Below are 19,097 nucleotides of genomic sequence, written 5' to 3'. Positions count from 1 at the left end.
TTTAGAAAGAAACCTTCCTTGTCTGACCTATGCTTAGATGGGATTAAAGGTACTAACAACTGTCCTGTTGGGTAGGGTTGCCAGGCGTCCGGTTTTCCATCGGAACATCCGGTCGAAAAGGGACCACTGACCGGGCTGTTCAAAGTCCAGTTGGTGGTGCTGTGGGTCTAAGGCGGGCTAGTCCCTGCCTGTCCTGGCACCGCGTTGCACCCAGAAGTGGCCAGCAGGTCCGGCTCCTAGGCGGGGGGCCACGGAGCTCCACATGCTGCCTCCACCCCAAGCACCAGCTCCGCGCTCCCATTGACCAGGAACCGTGACCAAGGGAGCTGGGGGGAGGTGCCTGCTGGCAAGAGCAGCGCGTGGAACCTCCTACCTAGGAGCCGGAGCTGCTGGCTCTTCCGGGGTGAAGCACGGTGCCAGGACAGGCAGGGAGCCCACCTTATCCCTGCTGCGCACTGACCAGGAGCCGCCTGAGGTAAGCCTGCACCCAGCCCCAAGCCCCTTCCCCAGCCCTGAGCTCCCCCCAAACCCTGCACCCCAAACCCCTCATCCATGGCCCTACCCCAGAGCCTGCAACCCCAGCCAGACCCCTCACCGCCTCCTTGCACCTCAGCCCCCTACCCAGCCCAGAGCCTCCTCCCACATCCTGAACCCCTCATCCCTGGCCCCACCCCAGAGCCTGCACCCCCAGCCCAGAGCCAGTACCCTGTCCTGCACCCCAACCACCCGCCTCCACCCACAGTCCCCTACCACACTCCAAATCCCTCGTCCCCACCTCCCAACCTGGAGCCCCCTCCTGCACCCCACACCCTTCATCCCCAGAGCCTGCACTCCCTCCCGCACCTTAACCCCCTGCCTCAGCGCACAGCCCCCTCCCACATCCTGAATCCCTCAGCTCCATCCCCGAGCCTGGAGCCCCCTCCTGCACCCCACACCCTTCATCCCCAGAGCCTGCACTCCCTCCCGCACCTTAACCCCCTGCCTCAGCGCACAGCCCCCTCCCACATCCTGAATCCCTCAGCCTGGAGCCCCCTCCTGCACCCCAAACCCTTCATCCCCAGAGCCTGCACTCCCTCCCGCACCTTAACCCCCTGCCTCAGCGCACAGCCCCCTCCCACATCCTGAATCCCTCAGCTCCACCCCCGAGCCTGGAGCCCCCTCCTGCACCCCACACCCTTCATCCCCAGAGCCTGCACTCCCTCCCGCACCTTAACCCCCTGCCTCAGCGCACAGCCCCCTCCCACATCCTGAATCCCTCAGCCTGGAGCCCCCTCCTGCACCCCAAACCCTTCATCCCCAGAGCCTGCACTCCCTCCCGCACCTTAACCCCCTGCCTCAGCGCACAGCCCCCTCCCACATCCTGAATCCCTCAGCCTGGAGCCCCCTCCTGCACCCCACACCCTTCATCCCCAGAGCCTGCACTCCCTCCCGCACCTTAACCCCTGCCTCAGCGCACAGCCCCCTCCCACATCCTGAATCCCTCAGCTCCATCCCCGAGCCTGGAGCCCCCTCCTGCACCCCAAACCCTTCATCCCCAGAGCCTGCACTCCCTCCCGCACCCTAACCCCCTGCCTCAGCGCACAGCCCCCTCCCACATCCTGAATCCCTCAGCCTGGAGCCCCCTCCTGCACCCCAAACCCTTCATCCCCAGAGCCTGCACTCCCTCCCGCACCCTAACCCCCTGCCTCAGCGCACAGCCCCCTCCCACATCCTGAATCCCTCAGCTCCACCCCCGAGCCTGGAGCCCCCTCCCGCACCCCACACCCTTCATCCCCAGAGCCTGCACTCCCTCCCGCACCTTATCGCACTGCCTCAGCGCACAGCCCGAACCCCAATCCTGAATCCCTCAGCCTGGAGCCCCCTCCTGCACCCCAAACCCTTCATCCCCAGAGCCTGCACTCCCTCCCGCACCTTAACCCCTGCCTCAGCGCACAGCCCCCTCCCACATCCTGAATCCCTCAGCCTGGAGCCCCCTCCTGCACCCACACCCTACCTCCCCAGAGCCTGCACGCCCTCCCGCACCTTAACCCCTGCCTCAGCGCACAGCCCCCTCCCACATCCTGAATCCCTCAGCTCCATCCCCGAGCCTGGAGCCCCCTCCTGCACCCCAAACCCTTCATCCCCAGAGCCTGCACTCCCTCCCGCACCCTAACCCCCTGCCTCAGCGCACAGCCCCCTCCCACATTCTGAATCCCTCAGCTCCACCCCCGAGCCTGGAGCCCTCTCCTGCACCCCAAACCCTTCATCCCCAGAGCCTGCACTCCCTCCCGCACCTTAACCCCCTGCCTCAGCGCACAGCCCCCTCCCACATCCTGAATCCCTCAGCTCCACCCCCGAGCCTGGAGCCCCCTCCTGCACCTCAAGCCCCCTCAGCCTTGCCTAGCACCATGGTTCCCCTAACAAACAGACCAGCAGCAAGCACACCCCAACACACACAACAGATAACAAACTCACCCCATGACTCAGCTATCCCCATATTGACTGGGTACATGTCACCTCAGGACGGGATGCAGAGATAAAGTTTCTTGACACCTTAAATGACTGCTTCTTGGAGCAGCTAGTCCTGGAACCCACAAGAAGAGAGGCAATTCTTGATTTAGTCCTAAGTGGAGCACAGGATCTGGTCCAAGAGATGAATATTGCTGGACTTCTTGATAATAGTGACTATAATATAATTACATTTAACATCCCTGTGGTGGGGGAAACAGCATAGTGGCCCAAGCATTTAATTTCAGAAAGGGGGACTACACAAAAATGATGAGGTTAGCTAAACAGAAATTAAAAAGTGAAATCTCTGCAAGCTGAATGGAAACTTTTCAAAGACACCATAAGAGAGGCTCAACTTAAATGTATACCCCAAATTAAAAAACATTGTAAGAGAACCAAAAAAGTGCCACTGTGGCTAAACAACAAAGTTTAAGAAGCAGTGAGAGGCAAGAAGGCCCCGTTTAAAAAGTGGAAGTTAAATCCTAGTGAGGAGAATAGAAAGGAGCATAAACTCTGGCAAATGAAGTGTAAAAATATAATTAGAACATAAGAATGGCCAGACTGGGTCAGACCAAAGGTCCATCTAGCCCAGTGTCCTGTCTACTGACAATGGCCAATGCCAGGTGCCCCAGAGGGAGTGAACCTAACAGGTAATGATCAAGTGATCTCTCTCCTGCCATCCATCTCCATCCTCTGATGAACAGAGGCTAGGGACACCATTCCTTACCCAGCCTGGCTAATAGCCATTTATGGACTTAACCTCCATGAATTTATCCAGTTCTCTTTTAAACGCTGTTATAGTCCTAGCCTTCACAACCTCCTCAGGTAAGGAGTTCTACAAGTTGACTGTGCGCTGCGTGAAGAAGAACTTCCTTTTATTTGTTTTAAACCTGCTGCCCATTAATTTCATTTGGTGGCTCCTAGTTCTTATATTATGGGAACAAGTAAATAATATATGGAGCTATACCTCTCTCATAGAGCTGGAAGGGACCCTGAAAGGTCAACGAGTCCAGCCCCTGCCTTCATTAGCAGGACCAAGTACTGATTTTGCCCTAGATCCCTAAGTGGCCCCCTCAAGGATTGAACTCACACCCCTGGGTTTAGCAGGCCACTGCTCAAACCACCGAGCTATCCCTCCCCCCAATAACTTTTCCGTATTCACTTTCTCCACACCACTCATGATATTATATATCTCTATCATATCCCCCCTTAGTCTCCTCTTTTCCAAGCTGAAGAGTCCTAGCCTCTTTAATCTCTCCTCATATGGGACCCGTTCCAAACCCCTAATCGTTTTAGTTGCCCTTCTGTGAACCTTTTCTAGTGCCAGTATATTTTTTTGAGAGGAGACCACATCTGTACACAGTATTTGAGATGTGGGCATACCGAGGATTTATACAAGGGCAATAATATATTCTCCGTCTTATCTCTATCCCTTTTTTAATGATTCCTAACATCCTGTTTGCTTTTTTGACCGCCTCTGCACACTGCGTGGACATCTTCAGAGAACTATCCACAGTGACTCCAAGATTTCTTTCCTGATTAGTTGTAGCTAAATTAGCTCCCATCATTTGGATGTATAGTTGGGGTTATTTTTTCCAATGTGCATTACTTTACATTTAGCCACATTAAATTTCATTTGCCATTTTGTTGCCCAATCACTTAGTTTTGTGAGATCTTTTTGAAGTTCTTAACAGTCTGCATTAGTCTTAATTAGGAAGGCCAAAAGAGAATATGAGGAACAGCTAGCCAAAGACTCAAAAAGTAATAGGAAATTTTTTTTTTTAAGTACATCAGAAGTAGGAAGCCTGCTAAACAACAAGTGGGGCCACTGGACGATTGAGATGCTACAGGAGCACTCAAGGCCGATAAGGCCATTGCAGAGAAACTGAATGAATTCTTTGCATCAGTCTTCACAGCTGAGGCTGTGAGGGAGATTCCCAAACCTGAGCCATTATTTTTAGGTGACAAATCTGAGGAACTGTCCCAGATTGAGGCGTCAGTAGAGGAGGTTTTGGAACAAACTGATAAACTAGACAGTAATAAGTCACCAGGACCAGATGGGATTCACCCAAGAGTTCTGAAGGAGCTCGAATGTGAAATTGCAGAACTGCTAACTGTAGTCTGTAACCTATCATTTAAATCAGTTTCTGTACGAAATGACTGGAGGATAGCTCATGTGATGCCAATTTTTTAAAAGGACTCCAGAGGTGATCCCAGCAATTACAGGCTGGTAAGCCTGACTTCAGTACCGGGCAAACTGGTTGAAACTATAGTAAAGAACAAAATTGTCAAACACATAGATGAACATAATTTCTTGGGGAATAGTCAACATGGTTTATGTAGAGGGAAATCACGCCTCACCAATCTACTAGAATTCTTTGAGGGGGTCAACAAGCATGTGGACAAGGGGGATCCAGTGGATATAGTGTACTTAGATTTTCAGAAAGCCTTTGACAAGGTCCCTCACCAAAGGCTCTTACGTAAATTAAGCTGTCATGGGATAAAAGGGAAGGTCCTCTCATGTATTGGTAACTGGTTAAAAGACAGGAAACAAAGGGTAGGAATAAATGGTCAGTTTTCAGAATGGAGAGAGGTAAATAGTGGTGTCCCTTAGGGGTCTCCATTGGGACCACTCCTATTAAACATATTCATAAATGATCTGGAAAAAGGGATAAACAGCAAGGTGGCAAAATTTGCAGATGATACAAAACTACTCAAGATAGTTAAGTCCCAGGCAGACTGCAAAGAGCTACAAAAGGATCTCTCAAAACTGGGTGACTGGGCAACAAAATGGCAGATGAAATTCAATGCTGATAAATGCAAAGTAATGCACACTGGAAAACATAATCCCAACTATATATGTAAAATGATGGGGTCTAAATTAGCTGTTACCACTCAAGAAAGGGATCTTGGAGTCATCGTGGATAGTTCTCTGAAAACATCCACTCAATGTGCAACTGCAGTCAAAAAAGCGAACAGAACATTGGGACTCATTAAGAAAGGGAGAGATAAGATAGAAAATATCATATTGCCTCTATATAATTCCATGGTAGGTCCACATCTTGAATACTGTGTGCAGATGTGGTTGTCCCATCTCAAAAATGGGAACTGGTCCTGCTTTGAGCAGAGGGTTGGACTAGATACCTCCTGAGGTGCCTTCCAACCCTGATATTCTATGATTCTCTGAAAAAAGATACATTGGAATTTGGAAAAGGTTCAGAAAAAGGCAACAAAAATGATGAGGGGTCTGGGACGGCTGCCGTATGAGGAGAGATTAATAAGACTGGGACTTTTCAGCTTGGAAAAGAGACGACTAAGGGGGGATATGACAGAGGTCTATAAAATCATGACTGATGTGGAGAAAGTAAATAAGGGAGTGTTACTTACTCCTTCTCATTACACAAGAACCAGGGGCCACCAAATGAAATGAATAGGCTGAATGATAAAAGTGAGGGGCAAACAGTGCAAGGGATTTCTCTCTCTGTCCCTGTCCATCTCCCTCTTTGCTCCTAAGAATACAAAAGAACAAACCGCTGGACTATGGTCTGAAGATTTTGGTCAGTAATACCACCTGAAGGATGTGGTAAGGAATTTACATGGAATCAAATCTAGTTTGTTACGTTAGGAAGTGTTTATCTTTTTTTTTCTTGCAACCATTGCTGACTTTTATGTCTCATGACTTGTACTCAGTCTCACTTAAGAGCCTATCTTCCTTTGTTGTTAATCTGGTTTTATTGTTTAATCCAATCCAGTGTATTTAAATTACATTGTCTGGGTAACTCCATTTAGGGTGGCAAATTGTGTATTGTTCCCTTACAGGGACAATGGACCTAATATCTCTGGACTGTCCAGGAGAGGGCTGAATGGTTCAGAAAATACATCTTGGGGAGGAATCCGGGAGTGGGGATGTGTTGTAGTAACCCAGGCTGGTGAGAACCAGAATGTGGCTGGCAGGCTGCAGTTACACACCGACGCAGGGGCACCTGCATGCTGGTGGCTGTTTGTTTGGGAGCTACAGCAGCAAGGCATTGCAGGGCCCCCCAGGTTACAGGGCAGGAGATGAGACGGGGCTGGAGAACTCTCCTGTATGTCACAATGGTTACAGTGACTTCTCAAAAACATCACAGTACAATGCTCACTGCTCAACACACGCACACAACTGTCATTAACGTATGCAAATCGATATTTTTGTATGTATATTCATAATGTGTTTTATAACAAACGAGTCACAGACTGTGCATTGCAGTGTGATTTGGGGGGCCTGGTTTCTGATGTGAGCATTGAGGGTGATGGTTGCTGACGAGGAAGTGACAGCACTAGAGAGGCCGTTAGTGTGTTGGTGGCAGAAAGCTAATGCTTGGAGACTGGCAGTGTGTTGGGTGTGAATGGAACCTATGATGTATAACTGCCTTGGTTTTGGTATTAGGCGTGCAAGGAAATACACCTGAACAACCTGAACTCTAATTTAACAATGACTGTTGTGTGGGGATGAGCATCTTCCGTGGGCTTAGACTTCTGAGTCATGAACTATCCAGAGACTAATTCATGCACATACCTTGTTGCCACCTTAACTATGGAGCTCCTAAAGTGCCTCCATAATCCTCATAAATCTGATGTCCTGCAAGAATGCCCAAGGCCTTGATCGTGGGTTGGCTTTCTCCTCCTCCTGTGTTCTGAGCTGGAGATGCAACCGGCACTTGTAATAATTGGTTGGCTGGTTCTTTCCATTTAAGGATACAGTAATCCAGTTCAGCAGCAGCCAGTGCAGTGACTGTGTCTGCCATCATGTGAGTTGGGAGGCGTGTCTGTTGCTCAATATCAGGCTTACATGGTTTCTTCGTTTCTTTTCTACAGGTTCATGAAGGTGGCTGGCCGCACAGTGGATGCTGTTACCTGGCAACAGTAGGTATTCACCATTCCTTGTACTTTCCACAGCTAGCAGCTGTGCAGCAGTGAGCCGTTGTTTAGGGCAGAGTTAACATCTTGTCTAGGTTCAAACGGTCACTGTGAAAGGGACAGACCCCTGGAAGCCACCTCCTCAGCCACTGTACTGGAGAGAGAGGCCGTCCCCTGGCAGCTCAGTAGGAAACACACCCTGGCAGGGATGCATTAGCCTCTGCTATTGCCCTGGGCTGGGTGTGTAAGTACCTACCTGGGGAACAGAGATTTAATCATGGGTTCTCCAGTCTAGCAGAGACAGATCTAAAAAGAGCCAGTGGCTGGAAAGTGACGCTGGGTACATGAAGGCTGGAAATACGGCGTGCATTTTTAACAGTGAATGTAATTATCCATTGGGACAACTTAGCAAGGGCTGTGACGGTTCTCCAGCACTAGCACTGCTTTTCTGAAGGATCTAGGCTAGGAATTATGGTGGGGCCGTTCTCTGGCTTGTGCTCTGCAGGAGGTCAGACTAGGTGATCAGAGTGACCCTTCCGGCCTTGGAATCGCTGAATAACTAATCACCCCTCCCAGGCTACCAGATTGCAGAAAGTGGAAAAAACTCTCCCCCAAGCTTCATTTGTTCCTGGGTTCCTGATACCTAGTAAGGTAGCAAAGAGTCCTGTGGCACCGTATAGACTAACAGACGTATTGGAGCATGAGCTTTCGTGGGTGAATGCCCACTTCGTCGGCATGCATGTGTAAGCTAGTGCTAATGTAAGCATGTGCTAGTAAGGTAGGCAGACAGCTTCAGGGTTTGGCAAGGCTGCACGGGACAGGTGAGAAGGAAGCTGCATGTGGTGCACCACTGGACAATTTGAAAGTCCTTCTGTGTATGCTGCTTCTCTTTGCACCTGTGGCTGTTGCCTCTCACATGCTGGTGGCCTGGATCTAAACCCACTGGAGCCAGAGGGAGAAAGACTCAGTCCAATGGTAAATACATTACTGCCCCAGGAGTAATGTGTAGCTGGATTCTCTGCCACCCTACACAGGAAACAGAGACTGGGTGCCCAGAGGGAATCCACCTATAGGAATAACCTATAAATCACTGCACCGCACTGTAACTAGGATACGGGCTGGAGAATAGAGTCCCACAGAAATCTTTTATGTAAACTCCCAGGTTCTAGTCCAGGATGGGCTTGTCAGCAAGAGGTTAATGCTTGATTTCCCACCTGATTCCCCAAATTACAAAACGAAAGTGTTAATAGCGCCATTGGCAGAGAGGCTTGGAGCATGTCTGTGTGTCACGGGTAAGGTGAAGATTTTATCAGGGATATTTTCAGTAAAAGTCAGGGACAGGTCACAGGCAATAAAGAAAAATTCCCGGAAGCCCGTGACCTGTCCCTGGCTTTTACTGAAAACATCCCTGACAAACTGGGGAGCCCAGCTGCCTGCAGAGGTTGGGCAGCTGTGGCAGGGGCCGCTCCAAGCTCTGGGTTCCCCCCCGCCCCCCGCCTGTGGGGGCTTGGAGCTCCAGGGTTCCCGGGCTCCGAGCTCTGGGTCCCCCCCCCCCGCCTGTGGGGGCTTGGAGCTCCAGGGTTCCCGGGCTCAGAGCTCTGGGTCCCCCCCCCCCGCCTGTGGGGGCTTGGAGCTCCAGGGTTCCCGGGCTCAGAGCTCTGGGTCCCCCCCCCCTGCCTGTGGGGGCTTGGAGCTCCAGGGTTCCCGGGCTCCGAGCTCTGGGTCCCCCCCCCCGCCTGTGGGGGCTTGGAGCTCCAGGGTTCCCGGGCTCCGAGCTCTGGGTACCCCCCCCCCGCCTGTGGGGGCTTGGAGCTCCAGGGTTCCGGGGCTCAGAGCTCTGGGTACCCCCCCCCGCCTGTGGGGGCTTGGAGCTCCAGGGTTCCCGGGCTCCGAGCTCTGGGTCCCCCCCCCCTGCCTGTGGGGGCTTGGAGCTCCAGGGTTCCCGGGCTCCGAGCTCTGGGTCCCCCCCCCCGCCTGTGGGGGCTTGGAGCTCCAGGGTTCCCGGGCTCCGAGCTCTGGGTACCCCCCCCCCGCCTGTGGGGGCTTGGAGCTCCAGGGTTCCCGGGCTCAGAGCTCTGGGTCCCCCCCCCCGCCTGTGGGGGCTTGGAGCTCCAGGGTTCCCGGGCTCAGAGCTCTGGGTCCCCCCCCCCCGCCTGTGGGGGCTTGGAGCTCCAGGGTTCCCGGGCTCAGAGCTCTGGGTACCCCCCCTCCCGCCTGTGGGGGCTTGGAGCTCCAGGGTTCCCGGGCTCAGAGCTCTGGGTCCCCCCCCCTGCCTGTGGGGGCTTGGAGCTCCAGGGTTCCCGGGCTCAGAGCTCTGGGTCCCCCCCCCCGCCTGTGGGGGCTTGGAGCTCCAGGGTTCCCGGGCTCAGAGCTCTGGGTCCCCCCCCCTGCCTGTGGGGGCTTGGAGCTCCAGGGTTCCCGGGCTCAGAGCTCTGGGTACCCCTGCCACCTGTGGAGACCGGGAGCGTTGAAGGATCCCCAGCGCCCACAGCAGCTCAGAGCTTGGGGACCGCCCCCTGTGTCGCCCGGGAGATGCAGGGCAGGTGGCTCACAGCCCCCGAGCAAAGGGCAGCCCCCCCAGCATGGGCCGGGCAGCCCCAGTGCCTCCAGCCCCCTCCCCCCCAGGCACTGGGCGGCCCCAGCCACCCCAAGTCCTGGCCGCCCTAGCCCAGCATGCTGCTTCCCTGAGAGGAGCAACATGCCGGGGCTGGGGTCACAAGCACTTAGCCGGGCTTCGGGGAGGAGTGTGAGCGGGGCCATGCGGGGCTCTTTGGGTTGGCACAGCCTTCCCCAGCCTACGGGATGCGCCGCCCATGCCCCTAATCCTGCTAGAGAGTCAGGAACCGGCCTTTGACCAAGGGCACAAGCTGAGCCCCACCCACTCCCCTGACAATGGGCTGGAAGCCAAACCCTGACGAGCGAGCGGCACTGAGCACCACAGGGTGTAAATTATTCCATGTCCTCTCCCCTTCCCCGTGAGCCTCAGCTTTCCAGGTTCGTCTCTGATTGCTTGCAGGGGCACCTGGCACTGCAGGTGCGCACCTCGTGACAGGGGAATGTCGGAGAATGTTCCCTCCGCGGAACCCAAGAGCCCTCGGTTGCCACCCAGAGCAACCCTGCCCCTCTCAGCTCCTCCTTACTGCCACTGATGGCTGCCAGAGCAATGCCAGGCTGCTTGTGACAAATGTGTCCCTCACTCCTGTGTGTCTATAGCCTGCTGCGGTTAGAAATTAGCTAGTTCTCAGGGCTAGGGTTGCGGTTTAGGCCTTTTTTGACCACTTTTTATCTTTCAGTACCGGCATCGGTACCAGAACGATGCCCAGCTTGCCGGGATTACGTCCTGCTGGACTTGTGCTAAGCCTGTGCCAGTCAGCGACCCACACTGGCCTGCTTACAACGTTTGGGAAAATCTCACATTAGTGACAAATGTCCCGTTTGTAAAGGGATCAAGCCCTGCTCAAAGAAAGGCAACACAGAGGCTCACATGCTTACTGATGGACGCAGCCCTCTGCCCTCCATCAGAGTCATCACTTGGAGAAAGCGCCCCCAGGACGTCAGTGTCAGTGTGGAGTGCCACACTGGAGATGTCCTCTGTCCCAGTCGCTGGTACTGAAGAAAAGGCTCAGGCCTTCCTCAGGTTCAGTACTGGAGCCAAGTAGAGACAGAGACTCTGCGAAACATTCAGGGGAGAGGCTCTCCCTGGAGCACACTTCTTCTTCACACAGCACACAGTCAACTTGTGGAACTCCTTGCCTGAGGAGGTTGTGAAGGCTAGGACTATAACAGCGTTTAAAAGAGAACTGGATACATTCATGGAGGTTAAGTCCATTAATGGCTATTAGCCAGGCTGGGTAAGGAATGGTGTCCCTAGCCTCTGTTTGTCAGAGGGTGGAGATGGATGGCAGGAGAGAGATCACTTGATCATTGCCTGTTAGGTTCACTCCCTCTGGGGCACCTGGCATTGGCCACTGTCGGCAGACAGGATACTGGGCTAGATGGACCTTTGGTCTGACCCAGTACGGCCGTTCTTATGTTCTTAGTGAGAGGAGATTGCTGTCTCTGGAGCCTGTGCCAGGTCTGTCGTGGCCATCCCATGAAAGATCTCTGTAGCGCCCCTCCCAACCACTCTGGAGACATGTGCAGCCGCAAGGAACCTGCTTAGCCTCTTGGTACCAGTATCACAGGCCGTACAAGAAGGTTTACAACCAGTACCGATGCCTGCACCTACCTCGCTGCGTCAAGAGCCTGCAGTATTGTTACCTCCCAAGATTCCACAAAAGCTGGAGCAGTCAAGGGGGAACCTCTGATGGTGTTGCCAGTACTGCCACCCCTCTCAGTCTCAGCAGGTTCTGCCCCTCCATTGTCAGAGCTACCAGACTCTTCTTCTGCTGACTCGGAGGTGAGGTCATCCGTATCCCATTCAGGTTGGGGAACATACCCGCCCCTCAGTTCTGGGCACCATGGGCCATGCAGCAACCTCAGCACTGGCCTCCTTCTAAGTGACAATGGTCCGGATGAGGATGGGTCCAGGCCTGTACCAGTGGCAGTTCTGGACACCGTGGGACATCACCTCTCCGGCTAGGACCTCCCCTCGACCCTTTTGCTCGCTATCTTCAAGAGCACTTGGGGGCATTGGCACCAAGGGCCTCCAGCTCTGGTTCCCCATACCAAGATCAGTACCGACCAGCAGGAAGTCTCTCAGGCAGCTTCTTCATTACAAGACATTGGTCAGCCCCCACCTCAAGTCTGTGGCGTCCTCGTCTCACAGGGGAGCTGGAACAATGTTTATAGTGCGGCTGCTGAGGGTCATTGAACCAAACTGTAAACCCTGGATATACTGTCATGGAAACCATTTCAAGGGGGGGGAGTGCAGCAGCCCCCCCCTCAACCTGGACTTCTAGTTCCAGCACCTATGTCGTCTCATCACCAGATGAGGTGTTGAGCCAGCGAGTGATTCCCTGCTGCCAGAGGACCACAGGGGCTCATCCAGATCTACTGAGAAGTATGGCCTCTGTGCTTGACATCCAGGCAGAGGAGGGGCGTGGATGCTCCCACAAGCTGGCGGGCATTCTGGTATCGACAGCCCCTGCCAGGGTAGCTCTGCCAACCAACGAAGCCATCATGGAGCCGGCTGAGGCGTTTTGGCAGACGCCTTCCTTCTGGCCTCCCACGGCAAAGCGAGCTGAGAGGAGGTGCTACATCCCCTTGAAGGGGCATGACCATTTCTGCTCTCCTCCCTCCTCAGGATCCCTTAGGGGCAGCTGCCAATGAGCGGGACAGACGAGGACAACAGGCATTGATGCCAAAAGACAAAGATTCAGAGAGGCTGGATCTGTTTGGTCACAAACTTTATTCGTTGGGAAGTCTGCAACTCAAGATTGCAAACCAAGACTCTCCCTGAGTCCTGGGGAAAACAAAATCGAAAGAGACGTTACCAGAGGACGGTAGACAGGAGTTTGCAGGAATGGTGGAAGAAGGCAAACTGGTCGCCAGGACTGCTGTCCAGGACAGTTTAGAGAGCAGACTTGGCTGCTGGAACCATGGCATCAGCTACTACAGTGAGAAGGTGTTCGTGGCTCTGGGCTACCGCCAGACGTCCGGCAGCCCATCCAGGACCTCCCTTTCAAAGATCCCTGGTTGTTTTCAGAAGAAACGGATGGTCGGCTCCATAGCCTAAAAGGTTCCAGTGTTGCCCAGGGCAGCACTAAAATCTCTTGAAATCTATAGTCCAGCAATGAAAGGGAAACAATTTCATCTACAGCAGTTGTACAGGCGCAAAGTGTTTGCTCCCCGATCCCAAGATCTGCCAAAGAGAAAGAGCTGGGGTTATAGGGAGTGTCCTACACTGCTCATCCCATCCAGTGGCCTTGTCCAAACAATGGAACCATGGCATCAGCACAACAGCCAGCTACATTGCGTGGAGGCTCCCAGAGCCTCTCATGAATCGCACAGAGAAAGGCACCAGCCAGTTCCCCTCAGCTCCCCAGCCTTAGGTACTGTCCTGCGCGCTCAGAAGCCTGACCAGTGTAAGTTTATTGCCCAGTCCATCCCTCCCTCGCTGTGGAGAGGACATGCACCAGCCTTTGTAACCTGAGCTGAGATTTCCCCAGCACTTCAGCCAAACACACCCTTTTAGGTAAAGTCTGAAACAGGTTTATTAACTGCAGAAAGGGAGTGTGGCGGTGTGTGCACACCCCATCCCCCATCGAGGTGGATAGTGGGTGTGTGGACACCACGGTTACTGTCTACCTGACTGTCTTGGACCTCACCACACTGAGGTCCAAGGGTCAGAGTGAAAGCAGCAGCCCTTGAGTCCGGGACAGCGTGGCCTAGCAGCCGGAGTCAGTACCGCAGCCCTTGCCTTCAGGGCAGCGCGGCCTAGCGGCCGGAGTCAGTACCGCGGCCCTTGCCTTCAGGGCAGCGCGGCCTAGCGGCCGGAGTCAGTACCACGGCCCTTGCCTTCAGGGCAGCGCGGCCTAGCGGCCGGAGTCAGTACCGCTGCCCTTGCCTTCAGGGCAGCGCGGCCTAGCGGCCGGAGTCAGTACCGCAGCCCTTGCCTTCAGGGCAGCGCGGCCTAGCGGCCGGAGTCAGTACCGCGGCCCTTGCCTTCAGGGCAGCATGGCCTAGCGGCCGGAGTCAGTACCGCGGCCCTTGCCTTCAGGGCAGCGCGGCCTAGCGGCCGGAGTCAGTACCGCGGCCCTTGCCTTCAGGGCAGCGCGGCCTAGCGGCCGGAGTCAGTACCGCGGCCCTTGCCTTCAGGGCAGCGCGGCCTAGCGGCCGGAGTCAGTACCGCGGCCCTTGCCTTCAGGGCAGCGCGGCCTAGCGGCCGGAGTCAGTACCGCGGCCCTTGCCTTCAGGGCAGCGCGGCCTAGCGGCCGGAGTCAGTACCGCGGCCCTTGCCTTCAGGGCAGCGCGGCCTAGCGGCCGGAGTCAGTACCGCGGCCCTTGCCTTCAGGGCAGCGCGGCCTAGCGGCCGGAGTCAGTACCGCGGCCCTTGCCTTCAGGGCAGCACGGCCTAGCGGCTGGAGTCAGTACCGTGGCCCTTGCCTTCAGGGCAGCACGGCCTAGCGGCTGGAGTCAGTACCGTGGCCCTTGCCTTCAGGGCAGCACGGCCTAGCGGCTGGAGTCAGTACCGTGGCCCTTGCCTTCAGGGCAGCGCGGCCTAGCGGCCGGAGTCAGTACCGTGGCCCTTGCCTTCAGGCTCATATTGACCTCTAATAGGTCCTGATCAGTGGAAAGCCGCCTGGATCAGGACCTGTTAGCGGAAACAAACTCCCAGGCTAAATAAATGCAAATTCATCTTGGATCAGTAGGGGAGGGCTCCCTGTCCCAGGCCCTGGGAATTTTGTGGGTAGGGTCCGTGGAGGGTGTTCTGCTGCCCTGGTGCTGCCTGGCTGTGTGCTGGGGAGGTGCGGCATACAGCACCACAAGAGAAACAGCAGCAGTGAGCAAGAAGCTCTTTGCTGAGTTGTTGCCAGCTCTGTAATGTAAGGGCCTCATTTCTTTGGGGCCTCCTCTGGTCGATGGGGCCTCGCCCTGGCTTGCAGCATGGACCCGTAACCAGTTGTGGCGACTGGCAGTGAATTGCGTCTGTGGATAATGATCATAACGGCTTCTCTCCCCTCTTTGTTCCAACAAACAAACAAACAAACCAAACAAGCTCTTTGTAACCAAGAAGAAAATTATTAGCAGGTGACAGTTTATTTTAATGCTGAGGAAACCAAATTGGTGTCGAGCTTAAAATATGAACGTTGCTTTCCCAAATCCTGGCGATCCTCATGGGATGTTGGTTATAATTTGTCAAAGCTGTTAGTCCTTTGAAAATGCTCTGCTTGCTCCATCCAGGGAGCTCCGAAACAAACCCTGCCTGGCAGATTGGCTGGGTGTAAACTCCACTTTCCCCTCGAGCTGATGAAAATATGCCCTTGTGTGGATTTGCCAGACGTTCCAGCTAGTCTGGAGCTGCCTGATACAGTTCCCTGTGTCCCGCTGCCCCCGTTGTCTCAGTGTGTTGGTGGCTCGGGCGTGCATGCACAGGGGCTGTTCTAGTTGGGTGTGGCGGGTAGGACTTGCTCTTTTTCCTTTTGAGATGTAATTCTGTTGGTTGTGCTTGGTTACAAGTCAATGTTTGTTGTGGGCTAGAGCCCTCGGGGATTGCACCAGGGGAGCAGAGGGTCTAGACGGGATTTCCAGTCATTCAGGCTGCCCTGCTCCAGACTTCGATGCCCACTTGGTGTCCTTGCCCAGACTGAAAACCATTAAAGAACGGGGCAGGCCCTGGTCTTGCCCACTTGCCCAGGAGCCCTGGGGGTCAGCTGTGCGCGTGGTTCCTAGCGGTGTGTGCAGCTGCTTGGGGAGCGAGTGCAACTCAGGCACAGTGTGAAAACCTGCCCTTCAAACAGAGGGATCCGGCATTCGCACACAGTGGGATGCTTCCGGCTTCAGCGTGCGCGTGGGCCCGTGGCCGGGTGCAGGTGTAGTTAGGGCGGGGGGTGTCGGGGCAGGTGCCATGGGCATCTTGGGGGGGCTTTGGGTAGGGGGCGTGACAGGGGCTTGGTTTGAGCAGGGGTGTGTGTCAGGGTGGGGGCCTTTGTTAGGGCGGTTCAGTTGGGGTGGGGGCATGTGTCGGGACAGCATTAATTTGGTGGGCATGTGTTTTAGGGGGCAGCGGTTGGTTTGAGTGGGGGAGTGTGTTGGCGGGGCTCGCTTTGGGGGGGGCATGTGTCAGGGGCTGGGTCCAGTTTGGGTGGGGGGCATGTGTCGGGGGCAGGGTTCGGTTTGGGGGCAGGGTTCAGTTTGGGTGGGAGGCGTGTGTTGGGGGCAGAGTTCGGTTTGGGTGGGGGGAGTGTTGGGCAGGGTTCAGTTTGGGGGGCGTGTGTCGGGGGCTGGGTTCGGTTTGGGTGGGGGCCGTGTTGGGCAGGGTTCAGTTTGGGGGGGCGTGTGTCGGGGGCTGGGTTCGGTTTGGGTGGGGGGAGTGTGTTGATGGGATTTGCTTTGGGTGAGGGGCGTGTCGGGGTTCAGTTTGGGTGTGGGGGGCATCTGTCGGGGTGGGATTCAGTTTGGGAGGGCATGTGTCAGTGGGGTTCAGTTTGGAGGGTGTCGGGGCAGGGTTTGGTTTGGATGGGGGGCGTGTGTTGGGGCGGGGCTCAGTTTGGGTGGGGGGCGTGTGTCGCTGGGGTTCGGTTTGGGGGCACATGTGTTGATGGGGTTTGCTTTGGGGGGCATGTGTCGGGGCAGGGTTCGGTTTGGGGGGTGTCGGTGGGGTTTGGTTTGGGTGGGGGGGCGTATGTTGGGGGGGTTTGGTTTGGGTGGGGAGCATGTCAAGCGGGGTTTGGTTTGGATGTGGGGGCGTTGGGGTGGGGTTTGGTTTGGTTTGGGGGGGGTGTCGGAGGCAGGGTTTGGTTTGGGGGGTGTCGGGGGCAGGGTTTGGTTTGGGGGGGGTGTCGGAGGTAGGGTTTGGTTTGGGGGGCGTTGGGGGCAGGGTTTGGTTTGGGGGGGTGTCGGAGGCAGGGTTCGGTTTGGGGGGGGTGTCGGAGGCAGGGTTTGGTTTGGGGGGTGTCGGGGGCAGGGTTTGGTTTGGGTGAGGGGATGTTGAGGTGGGGTTTGGTTTGGGTGGGGGCACGTGTGTCGGTGGGGTTCGTTTTGGGGGGGCATGTGTCGGGGCAGGGTTTGGTTTGGGGGGGCGGGTGTCGGGGCGGGGTTTGGGTTGGGGGGGTGTCGGGGCGGGGTTTGGGTTGGGGGGGGTGTTGGCGGCAGGGTTTGGTTTGGGGGGGTGTCGGGGCGGGGTTCGGGTTGGGGGGGGTGTCGGGGCAGGGTTCGGGTTGGGGGGGTGTCGGGGCAGGGTTCGGTTTGGGGGGGATGTTGGGGCAGGGTTTGGGTTGGGGGGGTGTCGGAGCAGGGTTTGGGTTGGGGTGTGTGTGTGTGTCGGAGCAGGGTTTGGGTTGGGGGGGTGTCGGGGGCAGGGTTTGGTTGGGGGGTGTCGGGGGCAGGGTTCGGTTTGGGGGGGGTGTTGGAGCAGGGTTCGGGTTGGGGGGGGTGTCGGGGCAGGGTTTGGGTTGGGGTGTGTGTGTGTCGGTGCAGGGTTTGGTTTGGGGGGTGTCGGGGGCAGGGTTTGGTTGGGGGGTGTCGGGGGCAGGGTTCGGTTTGGGGGGGGTGTTGGAGCAGGGTTCGGGTTGGGGGGGGTGTCGGGGCAGGGTTTGGGTTGGGGGGGTGTCGGGGCAGGGTTTGGTTGGGGGGGTGTCGGAGCAGGGTTTGGTTGGGGGGGTGTCGGAGCAGGGTTTGGGTTGGGGGGGTGTCGGGGGCAGGGTTTGGTTGGGGGGGTGTCGGGAGCAGGGTTTGGGTTGGGGGGGGTGTCGGGGCAGGGTTTGGTTGGGGGGGTGTCGGGAGCAGGGTTTGGGTTGGGGGGGGTGTCGGGGCAGGGTTTGGTTGGGGGGGTGTCGGGGCAGGGTTCGGTTTGGGCGGGGGTGTCAGAGATGGGGTCCAGACTGGGCCTGGGTGTACCGGCTGGGCGTGTCGGGGGGTGACTCTGGGAGGAGGGTGGGTTTGAGCAGGGGTCTGCGTTGTAGGGGGTTCGGTTTGGGCGGGGGTGTCAGAGATGGGGTTCAGATTGGGCCTGGGTGTACCGGCTGGGCGTGTCGGGGGGTGACTCTGGGAGGAGGGTGGGTTTGAGCAGGGGGGTTCGGTTTGGGCGGGGGTCGGTTGGGACGTCCGCGTGTGCGTTACGGCTGAGTGGAGATGTGTTGGTTGTGTCGCTCGTCGTGTGGGGGAGGGAGGAAGTGGAGGTTGGTTTGTACTCGGGATGTACACGGGTAGGGCCTGGATGTCTGGGGGTGTGGTGCACGTGGGGCCTGCGGGAAGCGTGTGCACAGTGTGTGGACATGTGAGCTTGCCCTGACCCCTGGCTCTGCACCACAGGCTGCCCTGGGGTCTATTCTGACCAGCTGGGTGAGCTTGGGCAAGTCACTGCCCCTTCTGTGCCTCAGTTTCCCCACCTGGAGGAGAGGGGGTCACAGCGCGCACAGAAGGCCTCTCGAGGAGGAGATGCCAGCTCAGGCCATGGGCTGGGTCTGGTGAGAGAAATGGGGGAAAGCTGATTGAAAACACAAAATAATCGTGTCTGTGCCTGTGCCCGGCAGGGGTGGGGCTGCCCCCGGCTCTCTGGGACAAAGCTCTTTGGCCCTGCGCACAGGTGCCAGGGCAGCAGCAGCAGCTCTCCCAGCCCAGTTGCCGCCCGCTGCCCCTCCCGGCGGGCCGGCGGGGACCGTGCGCTCAGCCCCCGGGCACGCAGGCGGTCTAATTCTAAGCAGACTCTCCCTGGAGTGGCAGGCAACACACTCGATCCGGAAATTCCTGAGCGCTGGAAGTTGGCTTTAATTTAATTAACTGGAATAAAAGAAGGGGTCAGATAATGGGGGCAAAGGTCCCTCTCTAAATTAAGGGGGGAGTAAACAGAACCAGCTGCTCAGGGGCTGGGGGCTCTCCTCGTTAAACGGGGTAAGAGGCTAATGGACCAGGCAGCTAATTGTGACTCTTTTGGGGAAGGATTCCGAAGGCAGCGGGAAACCCAGAGGGGGAGGGGGTGGCAGAGGTGCAGCCAGGCCCCACGAGTAGCCAGGGAACCCTGGTGCCTGGCATTGCCTTCACGGGGTGTGGGGGTGACTGCGTCTGACACGCATGCTAAACGGTGAGGCAGGCCCCTCCGCACATGGAGCAGG

At 56.4% G+C, this 19,097-nt stretch overlaps 1 protein-coding gene across 4 annotated transcripts in view; it reads left to right on the top strand.

Annotated features, from left to right (window-relative positions):
- HPSE2 (heparanase 2 (inactive)) overlaps positions 1-19,097 on the top strand; it is a 261,831-nt gene that overhangs the window by 192,033 nt on the left and 50,701 nt on the right. For all 4 annotated transcript variants that reach the window (XM_045024572.1, XM_045024571.1, XM_045024570.1 and 1 more), the window contains one exon: positions 7,342-7,389. In XM_045024572.1, the coding sequence (XP_044880507.1) occupies positions 7,342-7,389 (48 nt within the window). The remainder of the gene's footprint in view (positions 1-7,341; positions 7,390-19,097) is intronic.

The sequence above is a fragment of the Mauremys mutica genome, chromosome 7 (genome assembly GCF_020497125.1).
Source record: "Mauremys mutica isolate MM-2020 ecotype Southern chromosome 7, ASM2049712v1, whole genome shotgun sequence".
NCBI lineage: Eukaryota > Metazoa > Chordata > Testudines > Geoemydidae > Mauremys > Mauremys mutica.
The sequence above is the reverse complement of the archived record's forward strand: the minus strand, read 5'-3'. Positions and strand labels throughout refer to the sequence as shown.